The 24,128-nt window shown below is 39.4% G+C and overlaps 1 protein-coding gene across 1 annotated transcript in view; it reads left to right on the forward strand.

The window, feature by feature from the left end:
* The first annotated feature begins 21,136 nt into the window (after positions 1-21,136).
* The window catches only part of VSIG1 (V-set and immunoglobulin domain containing 1), a 34,209-nt gene continuing 31,217 nt past the window's right edge, over positions 21,137-24,128 (forward strand). The window contains exon 1 of the mRNA XM_032757437.2: positions 21,137-21,287. Coding sequence (XP_032613328.1) covers positions 21,239-21,287 — 49 coding nt within the window. The 5' untranslated portion in view covers positions 21,137-21,238. The remainder of the gene's footprint in view (positions 21,288-24,128) is intronic.

A 24,128-nucleotide genomic window follows, 5' to 3' on the forward strand; every position in this document is an offset into this window, starting at 1 on the left:
TTTTCAGGCTCCACATTAGAGGAATTTATGTTTATAATTGTTATATAAAATGAAAAATGTTGAATAATTCGATGGAAGCATATCTTTTGGGTAATATTTTAATAGTATAGATCTAAGAATGAATTCCCTTAGAAGCATTATACTTATTATTCACTATTGTTTTTGTCTCATTTTAAGTCGAGCATTAAGAGAATAAAGTATCTTAATTGTAAGTCTGCCAAAATTTTATCCACATAATTTTTGTCATTTTTGTCTTTTATGAAATTTTTGTCCCCATGGAAGGCAGGATTACATTTCTTTCCCAGTTGAGCTGGTGTTGTATATTCTTGGTTTTCAAAATATTCATGACTTTGGGACATTTAATTGATAAAAATTCATGATACTTTGAACTAGTAAAGATTCATACTGTATGATCTCAACCACATACAAATATATGCTCAACTGTGTGTGTACACACATAAGGATTTAGATAGATATTTCAAGCTGTAAGCCGGGTGTGACTGTGGGTGATTTTGCGTTTTTAAAGTTTTCAATAATGTACATATTCACTTATAAAAGTTAAACAAAAATAAACATTATTTAAAATACCATTAGCACTTTACGTTCTTCCTGAATGGCTGAGATGGGTAATTTCTGGCCATCAGGCAATACCTTACAAATCCTCTTATAGTCCTGGTAAAATGAGTATCTCTGTCACAAGGAAGGCTAAAAGGAACAACTTCTGGCTATCCAGAGAGAAGGACTACAGTAGTGAATACATATTCAAATCCTTGCGATAAAAGAAGTTATACAAAGTTCACTTGTAAATGTTCGAAGGGTCCTCAAGGCTGTGGTTCCTGTCTATGTCTCACTTTAACAGTTTTTCCAGGGTTATGAGTCTTGCAGATGGAACATGCGCTAGAGACTTCAGCTCCTATCTGTTTAAAATTTTCCCAACAATGTTGTCTGAGAATAGTTTTCAAGTTTATTTACCGTTATGAATCATAACCTGCAAAATTTTCATCAAGCTCTGTTTCAGAGAGACTGGAGAGACCAGGTGCAGTCTTGGTGTCTCCATAGGAACCCATCTGATTGGAGGGAACACCCAGATTTCTCCCAGTATCTTTTTTCAGAGTCTGGTGCTTTAACTGCAATTTGCTCAAAGTTTCATGGAAGTAATCTGCAGTAACCAGGTTGTCTTTAATATGCTGAACAAACTGAATGTGGTGAGAGCAGCCTGTTTAGCATACTGGTCAGACAAGGCATTTCCTTTTGCTTTATGGGTTTGTTCCCTAGTATGAGATTTGACGTTACTTATAGTCACTTCCTTGAGAGAGTAGCAAAGCATCTAGTAAAGCTTGTATGTGCTCATGCTGCTTATTGAAGTACCAGAAGCTGTTAGGAAGCTGTGTTGTTTTCATGGCATGCTAAAATCATAAACCATACCAAAGGCATATCTGCTGTCTGTGTATATGTTAGCCCTTTTATTCTTTGCTAGCTTGGTAGGCTAGAGTTAAGCCTATAAATTCAGCTAGTTATGCTAACTTGACTTCAGGAAGGTGGTCATATTCAAAAAGCTCTTGGGAAGTAGTGACGGCATACTTAACTTGAAAATACACTTGTTCAGTGTCAATATATGACCACTGACTTGACTTCAGGAAAGTGGTCATATTCAAAAAGCTCTTGGGAAGTAGTGACGGCATACTTAACTTGAAAATACACTTGTTCAGTGTCAATATATGACCAATCTACAAAGAATTCTAAGTCTGAGTTTTGTAGAGGAGTTTCAAGAAGATCAGAGATAGGCAGATAAAGTTCTCAAGTTAAACAATCATGAGATTTTTCACCTTCTCTGAAAGAGGAAATAAACTAGCTGCGTTAAGATTATGACACTATTAAAGAAGATATATAAATGGCCAATAAACACTTGAAGAGGTGTTCAACATCATTAGTCATTAGGGCAATGCAAATCAAAACCATATTGGGATACTACTTCACACCCAGTAGGATGGCTATAATTTAAAAAGCCGGGCAGTAACAACTGTGAGGATATGAAAAATGGAAACCTCATATATTATTGGTGGGAATGTAAAATGGTGCAGTCATTGTGGAACAGTTTGGCAGTTCCTCAAGCAGTTAAACATAGAGTTACCATATGACCCGCATTTTTACTCCTAAATATATACCTAAAGGAATTGAAAACCCATCTTCAAAGAAAATCCTATGCACAAATGTTCAAGCAGCATTATTCATCACAGCCAAAATATGGATACAACCCAATTGTCCATCAACTGATGCATGGATAAACATATAATGGAATATTATTTGGCCATAAAAAGAATGAAGTGCTGTATTGATACATTCTACAACATGGATAATCCTTGAAAATGTTATGCTAAGTTAAAGAAGCCAGATACAAAAGGCCACATAGTGTATAATTTCATTTATATAAAATGTTCAGAATAAGAATATCCATAAAGTTGGAAGAAGATTAGTGGTTGCCAGGTAGAGAATAACGAGTGACTGCTTAATGATTTTTCTGGGAGACAATGAAAATGTTCAGAAATTAGATGGTGATGTTGGTTGCAGAACATTGTAAAACATGAAAAACCACGCAATTGTACACTTTAAAAGGATAAGTTGTGGTATGTGAATCATATCTCACTTTTTAAAAAAGAGTACAGTATTCCTATAGACTCCTAATAGACGATGATATGAATGGAGGACAGAAATAGTAATTCACAAGAAATGAGTCTAGAAGCAGAGAAATGTTGGGTGCTTTGGTGATGAGAAAGGTCTGAGCTTCATTAGGTACCATTAGGTGAAAAGGTGATCCCAAGATTAAATGCAGCGACAGCTACTGCCCCCAGGCAAGAGGGATATGTTTAGCTACTGGATGGAGCAATATTGTAATACCCAATGAGTCTCTGATTTCCATCATGTTTCTAAGATAAAACTCCAAGAGCTTGACCATCCCTTCTATATATAAACCAAAAAAAAGATAGTATAATTTTGGGGTGACCCAAAATGAAATGCCTTTGGTTGGTCAATGGCTAAATCTGTAGTGACCATCCAAGGCAGAAGCTCAGGAATACCATTTTAATTCATGTCACTGAGGGTGCCAGCTAATTCAGAAGAGTTGGAAATCTACCACCTGCAATATCCTATAAGTCCCAGAAATCCTCTAAATTGTCTTTTGGTAATAGGGCAAGGGCAATTTTGAATGACCGTACTCCTATCCACCGGGAGGAATTTGCCTCCCTAGGATACACCATGGCTTAGATAGTGAACTTGGGCCTAAGGAAACAGTAATTTATTCTTACAAATTTATCCTTTTATACAGTAATTTAAACAGTAAATTATTCTTACAAATTTGTCCTTACAATATTTCCTTTTATAAACAAAGTTTCTGAGATAGAGTCTTCTTGAGAAGAGGTTAAATCAGGTGAACATAAGAGCAAGTTACCTACTATTTGATCAAGGCAGAGGACTAGGGAAATTGTAAGTCTTTGAGATTATGATTGAGAAGCTGAGAGAAGTATGAAGGGGCTTGCAATGTGAATGCAATGAATGAAGTGAATAGAGGACTTAAGAGTGAGTGCATAGGAGTTGAGGGAAGCCACCGTAGGATGGTGTACTGGGTCATGAGAGACTGAGAGATCAAGAAAAAGGCCTTTGGATATACATCTAATAGTAGTTCCCCATTGAGCCAAATGAACCAAAAGGTCCATCTGTATAGGTTAGGGAGGGTGGAAGACAGAAGAGAAAACTATATTGAGAGGTTAAGCATCCCAAAGAGATAAGCAAAGGGTTAGAGAGAGGAAGTGAATGTGTTCAACAGGTAAGTCCCACTATTGAGCTTTTTAAAATTATTCTGAGGAAGGATGGTAGGAAACTAGAAGGAATTAATGATGGAGAGTGTGTCTCCAGGGTCTACTAAAAAATGACCTTGGATAGCCATTCACAAATAAATAGAGTTATTTCTCCTTGCTGATCCAAAGACAACTGAGGATACTGAAGGGTACATTCCTTGGAGAAGGGGAATTGCTTTATTTCAGATTGAGTAACCTGTATAGTGTTGCCAGATAAAATATGGGAAGTGCAGTTAAATTTGAATATCAGATAAGAAATGAATCATTTTATAGTACAAGTGTGTACCCAACATTTCATGGGACATACTTATGCTAAAATGTTACTCATTTATTTGAAATTCATATATTTTTTCATTTTTATTTGCTAAATCTAGCAACTGTAGTTGAGTGTCTCATTTCTTTGCTACAGCGGGATGATTGCAGGTCCAGTATCTTTTTCTCTGCAATATCTGCAAGTGTCTGTGTCTCTCTGTGTTTAAATTGTGGAGGGCCTTTTTATTTCCCCCAGGCTATTCCAGTTGTAATGACATAAGTTTGCGGTGTGATTCTCTCTTTATTTACTATGCTTTCCACAAAATGCTGGTTTAAAATCTGCTGAACTCAAAGTGTTGCAAATCATGAGTGGATGTGGTCTGCCAGCCTGTTTTATGGTTCTGAATAGCATCTGATATATCAGGGTTAAGGCCATTAGTAAAGAATGTGCAGATTGTTGTTGGAGTGTTAGTGTTAATGCCCAATCCTGAGCATTCCTAAAAGTGCTTTCTATCATTGGTCCCTAAAATTGGAAACAGATTTATCACACCCTTGCTGACAGGTTTGGATTATTCCTCAGTCGATGGAAGAGTGAAAACCTTCACCAATTGCCTTTAAAAGACTTTCTCCTCTCTATTTGGTTTTTGCATATCCAGAAAGGGTGAAGGTATGGGTCAAAAGGTGAGAGAAGGTGAGAAAGGGGAAAAGGAGGAGAAAGAGAGCAGAGAAGAGGACAGAAAGCAGAAGAGGAGGGAGGCCAGGAGAAAGTCAGATTGTAAGGGGAAGAAATAAGAAATAGAGTTTGATAGAAAGGAGGAGGTCTTTGGAGAGAGAGAGACAGCTGAGGTTGTTTTAAAAGAAGACTCAACAGATTGGAATCTTTCTGAATTGTTTCCTTCCTCAGCTTCTTCTTACGGCTTAAGGAAAGCTGTCCATTGTAAATATGTTATCTGGTTTCCTTTTGCTCTAGGGAATCATGCAAACGCTTGCGTTGTGACATGTCCCAAGAGTCCCAAATGAACCACTGCAGCTAAAAATTGTCTTCCTTGAGGTCATACCACTTAGCTCATAACAAAAAAGGTTCAATGCAGAAGAAAGGAGAAGGGCCTGGTCCTGCATTATGATCATCATTCTCTGCTCTTGGAGACCTGAAAGGCCAGATAACTCCGAAAGACAAAAGGAAAATAGAGGCAATGACTTCAGTCAGAAAATAGGTTAACCTTTCCAAAGAATCAAAACATGGAACTTCCTTGACACAACAAAAAATTGGAGCACTTGAGTGGGAACAGGACTTATCTGACCCAATAGGGCCCTCCAAGAAGGGAGGAAGAAGGTCCCTCAGTTTATTCTGTCTTTATCTGAAACCTCAGTAGGCTCAAGGGCCGATTCAGACCCAATCTGAGTCACAGTGACATAACTGTTAAGGACCAAAATAGTTAAAGTGACTCAAATAGAGGTTACAGGCTTTATTCAATTGATGTGCATCAGGGAACATGCAACTCAATGTTAAGTAAATCCTTGAGCCAAAGTGGGATCGGGTTTTTATAGGACAAGCAGAGGAGACTCCTCATCTCTTCTGTGACTGTGGTCTTGTCCCAGCTTGCAGTTTTCTTTATCTGTAACCGCTGCAAAACGTCCAGTTGGAATGGTTGGAAATCGTTCTGGTTTCTCAGGATCATTGGTGCAATCTCATTTTTAGCTACTGTCAGGACAGTTCTTTCAAATGTGATCTTTGTAAGCTGGTGAGTTGTCTAATGCCAATTAAGGTACAGGAAGTGGAGACATAGGAAGGAAAAAAAGGCAAACAAGAGGATAAAATAAAAGGAGACAAAGTTTCAAGCAAGGAAAAACTGTAGTCTGTTTTAATTCTTTTACAGTTGCCTCTCAGCTTCCACCATTTATGCACTCCCCACTCAGATGCACAAATTCCAAAGTTCAAACCTTAGATATTTTCTTCTACCTACAGCCCAGCTCTAATGATCCCAGTGATCTGCCCTCCAAATACTCCTCCACATCCCAGTTTTGTTGCCTTCAAGTCCTCCATCCCTTAATCACATCTGTTGGGGTGGGGAGCATGAAATTAGGGAAGGCCTCATGAAGGAGGCTGTATCTGAGCTGGGCCTTGAGAGATAGGGCAGGATTTGTCAGGATAGAAACAGAGGCAAAGACCTTTCAGTAGGAGACAATGGAATGAGTGTGATCCTTCTTCAAATACAGTATTATGGAGTGTCTTTTTTTGTGTGTGCCAATCATTAATCATGTACTGGGTAAGAGTATGGGCTTTATGGAGAAAGGCTCAAATCCCAAGCCTTGCCACTTCCTGGCCATACCAGAGCTTGAGGATCAGCCATAACATAATCACTGAAAAAGGCTAATTTGGGGCTTTGACAAACTGGAGAGCCAGAGCTCTGTTTAGTGGAGATAACTCCTGCTCAGATGTTGGCAATCATAGCCATGTGGGCCTGGTGGGGTGTGATATTCTGGTATTTCAAGAAAAGCAAGAATTTTGGATTTTTATGTGAAATATTTTAATGTTTAAAATATTGGCCACCAAACTTAAAGAAATAATTTTATAGGTCAAACTATACACATCTATATACTAAATGTTTATAGTGTTTTTGTTGTTTAAATTGACAGATATCATTGTGCATATTTATCATGTACAACATGATCTTTTAAAGTATGTCATCACTAAGTATAGTCACCACACTGTACAATTGGATCTCTGCATTTGGCAAGTTTGCCATACTGACTTAAAGGCTTAACTGGATACTTATAACAGCAGGCAAGGCTCTCAAACTAGGGCCTCTGCTTCGTTTCCAGCCTTGCTTCTACCAACATCTTTCCTTCCCTGCCATTCTCTGGCCCCATATGGTAAAGCTGTTGCCCAGAGGAGCCTTTTTCTTCCACATGTTGTTCCCTCTGCTTGAAGTGTCCTTCTCCACATCCCCACTTCAATTTTCTTTTCCTGACTAACATCTTCTGTTATTCAAGGGCCATCTGCTTTGACAAGCCTTCACCAATTTCTTCTTGTGCTTCCACAAACCCTGGATAGTACTTACTCTGCTGTATTGTCATTTCATGTCAACTCATCTTTGTTTTCCACTAGACTGGGTGGGAAGCCTGAGAAATAAGAGAATGCAAGAAGTATTTCTTTGGAAAATGAATAAATGGAATGAATATATGTTTACAAAGCCACTTTCATTTATGTAAACATGCACCGCTTCTCTATCCACCCATCCATTTATTCAGTAAATATTTATTGAACACCTATTATGTGCCAGGCCCTGTTCTAGGTGATTAGGATGCAGGAATGAACATACCAGACAAAGTCCCTGTCCTCACAGAGCTCGTATTTTAGTGCAGAAAGACACTAAACACAATATGTACTGTAATGTAACATGATGATAAATGCTCTTTGGAGAAAATAAAAGTAGGGCAAGGGGTTTGAGGGTGACAGGTGCATAGGGCAACTGGGAAAGGGATCTCTGAGAAGGTGATACTTGAATAAATATTTGAGGGAAGAGAGGGAGCAAAACCCTGCAGACAACTGGAGAAGAGCATACCAAATGGAAGGAACAGCAAATGCAAAGGCCCTGAAGTGGGAGCATTTTTAGCATGTTTGAGGAATAGAAAGGAGGCCAGAGTGGCTGCAGAAGGCTGAGCAAAGAGTGGTGGGAGATAAGGTCATAGAGGCAATGGAGGTCTAGACCATAAGCCATCAACTTATCCAACCAACCATTGAACACATACCCTCACTGAATAATGTGGTAAGAAATTTCAATATTGCTGGGGTGAGTGGTGGCAGTTCCAGGGAGCTATATGTAGGACAAAACAGCTTTCCCTACAGATAGATGCTTTCCTTAGTTCTCTGCTTACCCAGAGCCCTTCCCAAAAGGTTCTCAGATGCAGGTCCTACAGGAGACCAGGCACTGTTTGCCTTGGGAGGGTCATGAACTGGTGGAAATTGGCCAAAGTTGTTTCCTGCTGGTTGGGGCTGGGACCAGGCTGTGCACCTCCACCCAGTTGGAAAGGGCTCTAGGGCTGTTATTCATCAGATACGCTGCTGTGTGTAACCATTCTCAAGTTTCCCTCCTTTGCACCTCTCCCTCTCCCAGGAAGTCACACCAAAAGAGTCAGGAGACCCATGTTCTACTCTCTGCTCTGTCGCTGCAACGAGGGGTGAGATCCAGGGCAGGTTTGGGGCTCTGTGAAATGAAGGATTTGAACTTGTTCTAGCGCTGTTAGGTCACCTCTGTGTCTTAATGCTTTCTGCACGGTGGACCACCTGAGTTCTATTCCTGGCAGTGGGTCTTTTGTGACCCTCCTCATGCTGCTGCACCCAGGTGTAAGCACAGCTGGGCTGCTTATTCAAAAGCAGTGCAGGTAGTGGGGTTTGACTGAAGCCCAAATGTCTCTTCTCCTGAACGTCTCCCTCCACACTTTTCTCCTGGGTGTCCTGACATTTCTGCCATTAGTCATTCCCCACAAAGGTGGGAGACCGTCTCCAGGGGTAAAGGAGCCAGCAGGCCTGAATGTGTGCCCTGCCCAGACGGGGCTCAGTCATCCTCTTGGAGAGCAGAAAGGAAAGGCATCTCTCCAGAGTGGGAGTGATACGAGCTGAGACTGTTAGAAAACCACTGGGGGAGACTGATGTGGGGCTCACTACTGAGTGTTCCCGAGCAGCTCCAGACCACGAAGAGCCAGGGGAAATTAGAAAGCTCACTGCCTGAAAAAAAGCCTTAACAGATGATCGCTCTGAAGAAATACTTAGTTAATCTCACAATTTGGCTTAGGGCTAGTTGCTGTGTAAATAACTCCTCAGCTGTGGATTTTTTAGATCTTGAGGCACAGTTGAATCCACTAAACAAGCAGAAAAAGGAAGACACAATTTATTTGTCTGGCAACTCGGAGGAAGGCTGCACATTCTTGCTTTGCTAATCTCAGCTCTGGCCTTCCCCCAGAGTTGCTGCTGCAAAGGATTGTGGGAGTCCTAAGTCCTCCTTCCTATCAGAAGGGCTGAACTGGGCAGGAAGACTTGAGGCAGTGGAGGAGGTTTTGGGGTTGGGGGTGCTTGTATAGCCCGGTGACCCAGCATCTCAGGTCAGGGGGACCCTGGCTGGGAGAGGAGAATGGATATTTTCTCTTGAATTCTAAGGATTAGAGCATCCTGTGAACTCAGCCAGGTCTGGGTTCCAGACCCAAATTGCTTCCTTTATGAGCTCTCTTTGAAAATATAAAGGCATATTAGGAATCAAGATGTTCCTTTCACTTTAAACTAGGAGTCACAAGATCACACGAAGTGGGCCAGGTATAAGCAGCAGGGAGTGAAGGGGATTGTGGGAGCTGGCAGCAGCCACTACTCTGATATCGTCAATTGTTGCCATGGTGCCATCTGCCTGGACGGCCACATCTACCAGGTGTTTTTGTTTGTTTGTTTGTTTGTTTGTTTTTTGTAGAAAGATCTTTACACAATGATTTTAGAAATTTCCCACATTTCAGTGTTGGGAATGAATTGCTTTTGCATTTATACCACAAGCATATCGAGAGCACTTACTGTCTGCAGGCACTGTTTTAAGCACTTCACAAATAGTAACTTATATGGTTTTTATAACAATTGTATAGGTAAGTTTTATTATACCTTATTTTGTGGATGAGGAAAACGAAGCACAAAGAAATTAAATAATTTGCCTAAGGTCCCCCAGCCAATAAGTGGCAGAGCCTGAGTTTAAAGCCAAGCTGCCTGATTCTAGAGTCCATATTCTTTGTCACTAGGCTATGCTGCCTCTCGTTAAAACCAAAGACAGCGGAAACAAAGCATATGCAAAACACTGTGCAGGACTAAAACCAAACAGACGAATGACCAACAATAAAACACACACACACCCAGACCTTTTGTTTGCTTCTTATGATTTAAACCCAATGAAATAGAATTTGCCACCTTTGTCATTTTCTCCTGCTTTTGTGTCTACTTTGTACACTCCTTCGTGCCTAACTCCTGTCTTAACAATTATTATTATTATTATTATTATTTTAGATGGAGTCTTGCTCTGTTGCTCAGGCTGGAGTGCAGTGGTGCGATCTCGGCTCACTGAAACCTCCACTTCCTGGGTTCAAGCGATTCTCCTGCCTCAGCCTCCCGAGTAACTGGGATTACAGGCTTGTGCCGCCAAACCCAGCTAATTTTTTTGTATTTTTAGTAGAGCCGGAGTTTCATCATGTTGGACAGGCTGGTCTCAACTTCTGATCTCAAGTGGTGTGCCTGCCTCAGCCCCCCAAAGTGCTGGGATTACAGTAACAATTCTTTTTTTTTTTTCTTTTTTTTTTTAAAGATATTTCCAATACTGATATTTTCCAGCCCTTATGTACAACCAATCTTGCCACCTGCCTTTCTGCCATTCTTGGTCTCTGAAATGCTACTTGTCTCTTTCTTTTTCTTTTTCTTTCTTTTATTGTCCATTCTAGATTCTCACTTTCAAAATTCATGATCAAATCCTCCCAGAATTCCTCTCCCCTGCCAGGTGGACCCCAATGAGCAATGAGTATTTGAGGGCTCACAGACATCCCATGCAATGACCCACAGTCTCTTTCCTGTACTTGTATTTATTTGTTTTCTGTGTTGCATAATGCAGCTATTCATAATCATAATACTTCTTAGTATTAATCTCTATTTCGTGTGTATTTGTCTTATCTTCCCAGCAAGAGTGTGACCCTGGTGAGCAGGAACTGGGTTGACTATGTATTCTATTGTCCCTTGCCCAGTGCCGGGAGGCCATATCACATAATGGGTAAGGGTATGGGCTTTGGAGCCGTCCCACCTGGGCTCAAGTCTTGGTTTTCTACTTACAAGCTGTGTGACCAATGGCAAGTCATTTACCTCTCTGAACTTCATTTTCCTCATCTGTAAAATGAGGAGTATAACTAATACTTCCTTTATATGATTACTGTGAAACATATAGACAGCCAGGGCCTTACTGTCATCTAGTATGTCATCAGCATTTCGTAGCTCTTATCACTGTGTCACAGGTACCATTAATCAGTTCTGGTATCTGTGAAATGCTTCAATTTCTTGGCTCCAAAAGGATGTCTGTTTTTTAGGGTTAATTTCACTCAGGTATGGCATTTTTAGGAAGTGTTGGATAGGACCAGTTAAAAAATACAAGGCACTGCAATTATAGAAATAGAATATGACTTTTTTGTGGCTCTGGTCAAGCTTAACCTCTCCAGAATTGAAAGAATTGGAGGGTCTAGGACCTCTTTGTGTTGAATAGGGGTTGGGGGAGGTGCAACTGCACATGCCTGTGATTTTTTCCAGGCAATCTATGACATGTGTTTGTACAGTGCGTCAACACAAATTGCCTAGGAGTAGGCTTCCCCAAACAGTTCAATGTACATAATAGGTTGAGTCACACTATCAGTTAACATAGAGTTCCTGGTACTAACCCACTCCAGCCTCCCTACTATCACTAGGTAAGCAATCCCAGGCTACTCAGCACAAGCTGACTCATACTTATTGTTAAAACATGACTTGCCAAAGGAGAACTTTCTGCATGGTTCTTCCCTCTAAAACAGGAAACAAAGATATTCCAAATTCAAAATGACGGGAACCTCCATGGCCCTCCTTCAATACACCCTTGAAATTCCCCTGCTTCACAGCCTTACTGAGATCCACTTCTGGCGCTTTTCTGAAGGCCTCTGGAGGACTCCCAGTCAGATGTCCAGAGGGCACATTTAGGGACGTGTGGTCACACTAGGTTCATCACTGAGAAAAATTCCTGTCCTTATGCATGGGGATGGCAGGGAGAAGAGGGACTTTCACTGCATAACAACATCACAGAGCTCACTTGGGTTTCTCTTACTGTGAGAGTCCCTAGCCTGGGACTCCCAACTCTTGGTTTAGAGAATCGTAGAATTATGTGCTGCTTCCTCTTCTTTTATTGTTTCTAAAGCAATTCAGTCTTAATATGGAATAAGAAAGTTTGCTGTCATTGATGGTGATGATGATACAATTTGGGGTTTGTTTTTCAACAAATATACCAGATTATGAACATCCAAATGAGGGTCACCCTTCAAAATAGTCACTTTGAGAGATCATGAACTTGAAAAAGTGAATTCACCAAACATCTCTTGAATACTTTTTATGTGCCAATACCATGCCAGGTCCTTAAAGCCACAGCAAGTTAACCATAAGTTAAGAGCACAGCCTCTGGAGCCTACTGACTTGGGCTGGGGTCCTGGCCCTGGTGTTTATGTGATCTTCTGAAAATTTCTTTCTAAGCCTCGGTTGTAGCAATAAGGTGGCTACTGGGAACTGAAGTCTTGATCAACAACAGCCATACTTGTGAGGAGGATGACCAGCAGCCATTTCACAACTGGGAACTGGTAAAACAAGATAAAAATAGCTGCTCACTATAGACATATGCAATAAAGAACAGGGAGGGGGAGCCAATAGGTATCATCCACTGAAGAGAACACTGCCTAACTGCATGTGTGAAATAGGACATGGGCTACATAGTGGGAATATCTGAGGTGAGTTGAGAGGGATGAGAATATGAGTCCTGGGTCTACCTGTTGTTATCTATGAGATTTCTGCAAATTGTTTAATTTCTCTGTGCTTCAACTGTCTCACCTAAAAAATGGAGTTGAAACTACCTACTTCATAAGGCTGTTGAGATGATTAAACGAGATAATGCATATAAAACACTTAGCACAATACCTGGCCCGAAATAAGCACATGCGCATATGTGCAGGTAAAAATCACTAAAACCCAGTCCCTATCCTCATTAGAAGCTTTCAGTCTTAGAGCCACGAAGAGGGCCAGTACATGAACAGCCTGTACATACACTTCACCTGATTTTTTAGAGATGGGGATTTCACTGTGTTGCACATGGTAACCTCAAACCTGGGCTTAAGTGATCCTTCTGCCCTAGTCTCCCAAGTAGCTGGGACTACAGGCACATGCCACTGTGCCCAGCTTACTCTAAGTGCTATGTGAGAGGTATTAAATTATGCTGTAAATGTGAGTTCACATCCTGTAGGAGTCAGTAGACAATCCATAGAAGAGTGAACAATTGTGGTGAGGCTCATGGGATTAGTAGAATTTTTGACAATTAGACTTGGGGTGAGTAACCTAGGAGAAAGGAATGGAATCGCCTATATGAAGGCACAAGGGTGGAAAAGTGAGGATACATTCAGGTAACAGAGTGTATTCAGTTTTGTCTGGAGACGACTTGTAAGACTTCTGCCAGCTGTGACTTTTTTTGTTACAAATAGCAGAAGATAGACAGGAAAGGCAGGTTGGGTACCAGTTAAATGTTAGATTAAAATGTTTATGTCTAAGGAAAAGGATGATGGGGAGTCATGGAAGATTTTTTAGTATAAGGATGATATGATTGGACTTCAGGAAAACTTATAATCTGGTAGGATTATAAAGGATGAATGAAAGGGAGGAAGTTTGGAGGCCAGGAGACGGGCCAGGAGGCTACTGCAACTGTCTAAATGAGAGATAACAGGGGCTGAAATATACAGTGTGGCAGATGACATGGAAAGGAGACGATGGACTGAAGAGAAGTTTCAGATCTATCGTCAGTAGGAATGGATACTGGTAGAATGGTGGGTGAATAAAACTAGGAGTCAAAGAATACTGCAGTGAAGAGTTACTATAATGAGGGCACCAGCAACAGTGGTTGGAAAGTTGCACAGGTTTGCAGGTTTAGAGAGACAGAGAGATGTATGAGGTGGAATTTGAAGTGCCAGGGGGATCTTTAAGAGGAGATGCGTGGCAGGCAGTTGGAAAAAGTAATGAAGCCTCAGTGGTGCTGTTATTGCCCAAGGGGTTTTTGAAACACCTTCTTTAGAACCATTCCAATATAAATGAATTAAAATCTTTAGACTCTAAGCACTGACTAGATTTCACCTTTCCATATGTAATTCAGATTTTTAAAAAATTATACAAAACCACAAAATATGTAAAAGAAAGTTCAATCAATAAATTCTGATTTTCCTTTGATGCTTACTTTGATGATCAAAAAATATATATGAAAAAGCTTTAGCCTCAGATTTTCCCCATCTACCCTGTTTCTGTTTCTCTCTCATGCTGGTGCCATAAGAATTACATTGGACTGCCTTTTGGAAACCCCAGACTGCCTTCTAAGTCAGCTCCCAAGCCCCGCAAAGACAGTAGCCTCTTTACTTTATGATTACACCTCATTTCTTGACTACGAAGCAGCATTACTGCACTTGATTACCACCTTATTAATTAGAATTTGCCTCAAGTGACCTAGCTGTTTCCAAAGAGCAAATCTTCACCAAAGGGTAATGATTTGCCACTATTTCAGACTTTAGGACATTTAAAAAACATTTCACCGTATCCCACACAATACACAAAAAATATTCCAAATGGATTAAATCCAAATTCATAAATTCACCAATTTAACAAATAGTTATTCAGTGCCTACTGTGTGTAAAGCACAGTTCTATGCCCTTGGGGTAAATAGTGAACAAAACAGACTGAAATTCCTACTCTCTTGAAACTTACATTCTAGCTGGGTGGTGAAGCAAATAATAAGTAAATTGTGTATTATGTGAGAAAGTAATGAGTGCCATGAAAAAAGGAAAAAGCAGGTGGATTGGGAGGGCTGGAGTGGGGACAGTTAAAATTTAAAATTGTGTAACCTTGCTGAAAACTGATAAGTGGGCAAAGATCTGGAGAAGATGAGGGAGTCATTTCTGCTGATACCCGGGGGGAAAGTGTCACACAGGCAGAGTCAACTGCTAGTATAAATGCCTTTTTTCATCTTTCTTTTTTAAATTTTACTTTAAGTTCCATGATACATATGCAGAATGTGCAGGTTTGTTACATATGTTTACATGTGCCATGGTGGTTTGCGGCACCTATCAACCAGGCATCTAGGTTTTAAGCCCCGCGTGCATTAGCTGTTTTTCCTAATGCTCTCCTTCCCCTTGACCCCCAACCCAGCGACAGGCCCTGGTGTGTGTTGTTCCCCTCCCTGTGTCCATGTGTTCTCGTTGTTCAACTCCCACTTATGAATGAGAACATGCGGTGTTTGGTTTTCTGTTCCTGTGTTAGTTTGCTGAGAATGATCGCTTCCAGCTTCATCCATGTCCCTGCAAAGGACGTGATCTTGTTGTGGAAGACAGTGTGGCACTTCCTCAAGGATCTGGAACCAGAAATACCATTTGACTCAGCAATCCCAATACTGGGTATTTACCCAAAGGATTATAAATCATTCTACTATAAAGACACATGTACACATATGTTTATTGCAGCACTATTTACAACAACAAAGACTTGGAACCAACCCAAATGTCCATCAGTGATAGGCTAGATAAAGAAAATGTGGCACATATACATCATGGAATACTATGCAGCTTAAATGCATTTTTAAAAGTGGGCATGTGCCAGGCTAGTTGAGGATTCAACAAGGAGAGCACTATGGCTAGAGCAGAGTGAGGGGGGGAAGTATGCTAAGAGATGAGGTCAGAGAGGTGGTGGTGTGGGTAAGACAGATCATTTTAGAGTCTTCTAAGCTATTTTATTTTTTTAAATTTTAATAATATGTTTTACTTAATCCAATATATCCCAAATATTATTATTTCTATAATCAGCATAAGAATTAATGATATTTTTCCATGTTAAGTCTTTGAAATCTAATGTGCTTGCTACACTTATAGCACATTTCAAGCGTTCAAAAGCCACTTGAGGCTTGTGGCTGCCACATTGGACAGCACAACTGTAAGAGAAATACAAAGGGCACTGGATTTGACTTTAGCAAATTTAGGGGCTTATAACTGCCCCCCATCAACCACCTAGAATGTGTTAACTAAGGTACTTCACACAGGGGCTATACATTTCTAGGTAATTTTTTGTTTGTTCATTTGTTTTTCTTTTTGAGATGGAGTCTCGCTCCCCAGTTGCCCAGGCTGGAGTGCAGTGGCCTGATCTGGGCTCACTGCAACCTCCAATTCCCGGGTTCAGGTGATTCTCCTGTCTCAGCCTCCTGAGTAGCTGAGATTACAGGTGTACGCCACCACACGCCCAGCTAATTTTTTTTTGTTTTTGTATTTTTTGTAGAGAAGGGGTTTCATCACGTTGGCCAGGCTGTTCTTGAACTCCTGGCCTCAAATTATCCACTCGTCTCAGCCTCTCAAAGTGCTGGGATTACAGACGTGAGCTACCACACCCAGCCTCTAGCTATTTTAAATGCTTTGGTTTCTACCAAATTGGAAACGGGTGGAGAATCTGAGCAAAGGTGAGACATGATCTGACTTACATATTAAAAGGATCCTTTTGCCTGCTGTGATAAGAATAGACTGTGAGAAGGACAAAGGTGGAAGCAGGAAGACCAGTTAGGAGGCTATAGCCATGATCCAGGTAATGGGCACTGGTGGCTCAGATGAAGAGGCGGGCAGTGAAGACGGGGGAAGTGCTTAGAGTCTAGATAGGCTTGAAACACAGAGCCCAAAGAATTTGCTGACGAATTAGATGTGTTATATGAGAAAAGGAGAAGACTCAAGGATGATACCAAGGTTTTGTCCTGAGCAACTAGAAGAGCAGAATTGCTGTAACTGAGATTGCAAGAGATAAAATTATAGAAGCATTAACAGAATATATAATATCATAATTATATAATAATAATATAGAATAATATTTCTGTAGTCTTGGATTGGGGAAGGCTTACCTAAGGAAGGCATGAAACTCAGAAGCTGCAAAGAAAAAAATTGATAGATTAAAACATAATGAAAATTTCTTTATGGTGAAAAACATAAAATTAAAAAGGAAAGTGATAGACCAGAAGAAAATATTTATAACATAGATACCAAACCCAGGGTAAGATTCATAATGTATAAAGAGTACTTCTATAATATCAGAAGACAGATAACCCAATGGAAAAATGGGCCAAGGTTGTAAACAAGCAATTCACAGGGAAAGGAATACCAGTTAGGCCAGTAAACCTCTACAAAGAGGCCCAACCACATTACAGAAATACAAATTAAAGCAACAACACAATACCAATTTTCACCCATGATACTAGTAAAACTAAAAGGCTGAGGACCACAGAGGAGGTTTACAGAATAAATAAATAAATAAAAGACTGATAATTTTCATTGCCGACAAGGCTGTGGAGAAGCAGGCACTCTTATACACTCTTAATGGAGGTATGGTTTGTAAAGAATTTCTGGTGGACAATTTTGCAGTCTACCAAAAATGTAAACTACATACCCTTTGATCAAGCAATTCCATTTCTAGGGACCTAATCTACAATAATAATCACACAAGTGGGCAGATCTAGACAAAAGGATGTTCATTGCACCATTGTCAATAATATTGAAAAACTGGAAACCATCTAAGAATTTACCAATAAGAGAATGATTAAATAAATTGAGGTACATTCATATCGTGAAATACCATGCAGCCTTAACATGGACAAGGTTGATCTATAGATGAAGTTGGACATAGTGATAGAAAGAGAGAATAAAAAGACTTTTTTTAAGGGAGAAAAGCAAATTATAGAACAAAATGTATAGTATTATCATCTTTATGTTTTAAAAAACCTCGTGTGTGTGTGTGTGTGTGTGTGTGTATGTGTGTGTGTGTGTATGTGTGTGTGCATGTGTACATGCATAGAAAAAGGTCTGAGAAAAATGCTAAATTCCTGTTCCTTGTGAGCCTGGGAAAGGGATTACATGTGTTGAGTGAATGAATGGGACTTTTTTCCTCTGTATCCTTGTTTGTCCTTTGAAAACCATTTACTATCAAAATGTATTACTTTTGTAATTTTTAAGTTAAAAATGAGGGATAAATCAGATATCACATATTTCTGAAAGTTCCCAAGGAAGAATACTGGGGGCAGTAGCATATTTGTTACATTACAATCACACTGTGCCATTGTGTGGTGTGATAGGAACAGCTTCTAATGCGTGCTTTGGTGACCTTGGGAAAAGCACGGCACTTTTGAATCTCAGTTTTCTTATATAGAAAATGTAGGTATACCTGACTTATTTGTTGTATTGGAAAGCTACAAAGATAAAATGGAAAATTAGTTTAAAAATTATAAAGCTCTGTAAAACTGCAAAGGATATTTAATATTTCGTGTCCTACTTAATGACCCACTTTTTAAAGCAACAGTTAATAACATAAAAATTCAGGTCCGAGCAGAGAGTTTAAATTGTCTTTTAGAGTTTGTTATAACAGAATTCTTCCTGTCCTGGTTAGGTCTTACATAGCAGCAGTATAGGTATTTTACTTAAATATTCCAGAGTGTTTTGTGTTTGCACCAGAGATTTTGGTGCAGATGGGTTTGGGCAATATCCTTAAATCATACCCTCTGCTGCACTCATCTTAGGGCCAACCAACTCGGACATACTGAATTAATTAGCAAGCTCTTACCTAGCACCTACTTTGTGCCTAGTAATCCTATGTGGGTAGGTGACCACACACCCAGGTTTGTCTGGCACCGTTACTGTTTATGCTGTCTTTCCCAGGTAATTGCTAATAGTGCCCCTTTCACTTTCAAAAGTGTCCTAGTTTTAATGATCAATGGTCACACTACTATAATCACTTATGGGGCATGGAAGGAAACACAGGAAGCCTCTGGCTTACAAACGCCAGACTTACAAATTTCGCTCCCCATCCCACGTCCTCACCACTGGAACTACTGGTATTACTTCCAGGGTGGGGGACATTGTGAAAACTGTGGGTCTTTTAGAGACTTGGTGGACTTAGAAGTCAAGGCAGAACCAAGCCTGAGAAAAGGTGGTATGGATCTCCAGAGGCCCACCCTACAAGTTGTCCTCCTTTGCAAAAATCTTCTCCCTCAAACTATTTCTCTTTATTGCATTGCCTAATTCTCCTGGTCAGAGACTTATTTGAGGAAAATAAGCATTGTATTTTTAATAGCACAAACAGGTTGGGGAATGTTCAATGAAACGGTTTTTTTTTTTTTCCCTTCCTAACATGGAGCTGCTGTCTGCTTATACAGGGGAAAGGGAGGGTTTCTGGGAGGAATACGGATGAAAAGGAAAAAGTAATTTTGGAGCATGAGATATTCTGGGGAATGAGACTCTCCCTTAGGGCAAACTAGGGACCCAGGAGCCAGGGGGCTGTGAAGGTGGGAGGCAGAAGAGAAGGTGGATGTCAGAGACATGCAATAGTTATTTTGGGGGAGAATGTTGATTTGTGCACAACTCATATCTTGGGAAATGAAAGGAATGTTCTTTCTCTGTCACCTGCTGTTCCTCCTCACCCTCCACTGCCCAGTATGCAGAATTCAAGCCAGTGCTAGATTACGTGCTACATGCCTGAGAGTGAGACTTGTATTATAACATTGCTTCTGCAGGAGTTCTTGCGTCCAGTCAATGAGTTTACCATTACATCTTGGGACACACTCATTTTAAAGTTGAGAACTGCCTGTATAAGACATGGTCCCTACCCTGGAGGGATTCACAGTGACGAGATTTAAGGTGGACCAGTTAATAAATATGAAACTACTGGAGAATAATCAATGGTCAGCTGTAGGATATTGGCTGTAAGTAAAATGCAGATTTATGCTAGGGTGGTATGTCGGTTCATTGAAATTCTCACATAGAACAGTATGACTGATCTATGCTAAGAATATACTTGGCTAGTAAGAGGAGGAGGAAGAAAATTCTAAATAGTGATGGAAATCACTCGGAGCCAACGTTTGGCATCAGACATGAGCATGGACAGGATAGGCTGCAAGGAGGAATCAGGCATGATGGAAGCAAAATGGCTTTCTAAGAAGCAGTGGGAGATTGCAATGGCTAAAGTAAGATAGGGTCAAACATTTCCTGTAAATTAAAGTTCATAAAACATATCACTTGAAATTTGCACACATTTCATGTGACTGAACACTTTGAGGCAATAAATCTTGACATACTTTTTCAGGGGCATGAGTTAATGTGGCTAAAGTTCAGATGAGGTGAGGATCAGATATTGGAAGAATGGGAATCCATATTAAGGACTTTGGATTTGATGAAAGAGTCCATTTATTGTGTTATTGGAAATATTTCATTAGGGCTGGAACATTGGCCTGGGGCTGGCACACAGGATGAAGGTGGAAGAAGTCAGGGATACCACTTAGGAAGCTGCTATGATAGGCCAAAGTGAGGAGCTGAGTACCTGGACCAAGACAGAAGCTGCAGATTGGAGAAAGAACACATCTGAAAGATCACATGGGAAGAGCCAGAGAAAGTCCTTAGGTTTCTCTGGGTAACTTAAGCATAATAGGAACACTATTAGAAGTTCATGTTCTCATGAAAGTTCCTTACCTGTGGAGCCTCCCATGCCCTCCTGGTGAACCTCCATTTCTAAGGAAACCCTATAGCATCTACTGAGTAACTTAATTCTCCAAAAAATCAGACTTCTCCAAAGAAAGTCTTTAAGCATGTATTCACTAACTTGATTTTGCAAAATTATGTTAGCAAATACGTGCTATAGGGTTTCTAACCCGACAGACAAAAGCATGTAAATCATTTTACTGCTAGTTTTGGTGGAGGGTAGTGACAACTGCCAGTGTTTCAAAAAAGAGTAACATGTTCAGAGTTTGTTCGCACAGAAATGAATGCTTTTTAGCTTCATAATCCCTGTGCCCTTCCCGTGAACCCCATCTCCCCAGGAAACAATATAGTACCAATTTACTAACTTAATTTTTAAAAGGAGGTTAGTGAATCAATTCTGTAAGACTCATGGAAATATTTGAAATTAATTAGCCTTGTCAGCTTTTATTTGCATAGGATCTCTTTCAACCATATCCCCCAGCCCAAGTACAACGTTTTAGTAAGATTGATTTTAAACAATGAGACTTAGAGAATCTGTGTACAAGGAGCTTGAATAATTTAAATGCGTGGGTTTATTATTAACACAGTAGCAAATATATCAAGGAAACACGCCCCATGAAAAGTGTTTCAAAGAAACACAAATCTGTTCTGAGAAAGGTCTATACGCAATAAGTAAGCCCAAAGAGGCATGTTTGCTTGGCGATGCCCAGCAGATAAGCCTGGCAAACCTCGGTGTGATCGAAGAAGCCAATTTGAAACTCAGCCTAGTCCAGGCAAGCTACTGGCACCTGCTGCTCTCAACTAACCTCCACACAATGGTGTTCGCATTTTGGAAGGTCTTTCTGATCCTAAGCTGCCTTGCAGGTAAGGAAAGGATCTCCGAACCACCAAATATAATTGGAAACAGTTTCCTTTTAAACAAAAATTCCACATTTTTACATAGAATTTTCATCTCCTGTACTTCAAATGAATTGTGATTAATATGATGAGTTAAATAATTTTCAGAACTCTTGCTTAGCAAACATATGCCATGCTGATATATTAGGGGTGTAAGCCCATAATATTATTGTTTTATGGAGCTTCTGAATGAAAATTTTCTCAGAAAAAAATATAGTTTATTACTTTACCTACTTTGAAAGGTGAAAAAAATGAATTTACTCAGAAACCAAACTTTGTGCTAGGGATAATTTTGTCTCTGTTTTACTTACTTTAGTGTTTCCTTAAAGCTCAGTGATTGACTTGCTCTAGCAGGCAGAGCCTGGGTTGGAGGGCCTGCCCTGGCTTACACATGGGAAGAACAGAAATTTACTGAGTGCTTTACTGTCTAATATTTCTTAAGGAGTTGTGGTTTTCCAATCCTAAGACTGTATTTTGCAAAATATGTGAGTGATTTATGGTGCACAATATGGGTGATTTTAGGGATCTGAACAGAAGAAAATCAATTTTGGAATCAAAATACTGATGTTAGTTAGATCCAGGAGAGATCATTAATTCCAAAAATCCCTTGGGTAGTTTTCAAATATCAGATACATTTTGCATCTGTTCTTATAAGTTAGATCCATAGTAAATACAATAATATTGTTTATCCAAAAACAGGATTTTCAAGCCATTAGTAATATTAGGCAGTCATTAGAATGAGGTTTACTAGGCGCATTAATGACATAAGAAAATACCCAGGATAAAATATTAAGTGAAAAAGCAGGATACACACATATGCCTAGAATAAATTACTAGAAGGTTATATGCCGAAGTGCTCATGGTGGTTGCCTCTGGGTGTTGGGATTATAGATGATTTTAATTTTATTTCCCAGCTTTTCATACTTCCTGGGTTTTCTATGAAGAACATTATGCTATTTTTATAATTAGAAAAAAGTGTTACTTTTCAAAATGATCTTATGTTTAGAAATAGTTCTTTAAATGTTCATTACTAAATGTTTAAGCATAGATGTTTTATGGAGTTAAACATCACCAGAAGGCAATACTCCATTTGTCCAGTGACCTAACTAGGCCCTAGAGCTGGAAACACATGTTCCTATTTTCCCTTCTCCCCAGGCATATTCATTTAAATGTAACTTTAGATATGAAAGTTTTGTCTCTTCTTAAAGGGTTTCCAGTCATTAGCCAGTTGGGTCGACCCCTGGGCCTTCTGCATCAGCCCTCTAAGATCATACCTGTTTCCCTGTGTGAGGCCTTGCCCTGGCCCATACTAGACACAGGGTTTGGAACGGTTGTAAGAAGAGTTTTTTTTTTTTTTAACTGTACCTAACATGCATGTAATTTTCACTGATTATAAATGTAATGCATGGTCATTGTAGAAAGGTTGGGAAATATGGAAATTTAAAATAGAATAAAAATCATCTGCAATTTTACCACTCAGATTTGGCTGAATTATCATTCTTTTATTTGCAGATGTATATATTACATTTTAAAAATTGGGTTTATTCCTTGTATACTTTTTTATTGTTTAAAAAAATTGTTTAGCATGATGTCGGGATTTTATTTGATTGTGACTTTTAGAACAAGACCAATAAATACTTGAGTGTGTTTCCTAAGTTACTATATAACTGATTTTGTTGGTATATAGTGTACACTATATATCTATACACATATTATCTAGTTGGCCCAAAGCAGTAGTGTCAGTACAGCAAATTGTGGTATGCTCTATTGTCGTTTGCTGTGCTTACATATGTATTGAAGTCAGAGAAAGGATCACTTTAGTAATCTACACCTGTCATTAGCAGTGTTCATCAGTTGATCTGGACAACTGATAGTGTTTCCATCAATGTGCAATTTGATGTTCTTCCTGGACTTGTTTTGGAGAGAATGTCGCTTTTTGGTGTTAAGCATGGTGCCTAACGCATAGTGGATGCATAGTAAATGTTTGTTGAAAGAATGAATTACTTTCCCAAATTGCAAACATCCAGACATCATTTTCACATACATATTTAAAATCGATTTTGGTATAACTAAACAGGTCAGATTTTGCTTAAATCAAAATATTTTCAATGACTTCTTAGAAATTCTTAGGTTAAATTCTAATTCAGGGAAACGAGTTTTAATCAAACTTCTGCAAAAAATTTATGCATATCATTTTAGGTACTTGAAATATGTATTGGTCACCTCTTAGAAAGATATGTTAATGTGGGTTTCATTTTCTGGAGGTATATGCTATGCATTTTAAAGGAGTAATATATTTGAACTTTGAGTTTGCAGTCAAATCCAAAAAAGTGAGTGATCATTTGATTATATTATTTCCTAAGTCAAAATGAAGCAGTTACATATGAAGTTGCTGGAAATTAAATCACTTCAAGTGCATCAGATTAAATATGGCTATTTGGGGGATATTTTGCTGTGGTACATTAGGAGGATAATAATCCTTCTATAAGCAAAATGTTTGCCACCTTGTAGGCATTAAATGAACAATCACTACCAAAATACAAGACATTCTCTCTCTCTCTCTCTCTCTCTCCATATATATATAATATAGTATATATTATAGCATATATATAGTGTATATATAGTGTATATACTATAGTGTATATATAGTATAGTATATATAATATAGTGTATATATATATATATATATACTCTAGTGTATATATATATATATATATACTCTAGTATATATATATATACTCTTTTGAGATGAAGTTAAGCTCTTGTCGCCCAGGCTGGAGTGCAATGGCACGATCTCGGCCCACCGCA

This window comes from Hylobates moloch, unplaced genomic scaffold (assembly GCF_009828535.3).
Source record: "Hylobates moloch isolate HMO894 unplaced genomic scaffold, HMol_V3 SCAFFOLD_7, whole genome shotgun sequence".
Taxonomy (NCBI): domain Eukaryota; kingdom Metazoa; phylum Chordata; class Mammalia; order Primates; family Hylobatidae; genus Hylobates; species Hylobates moloch.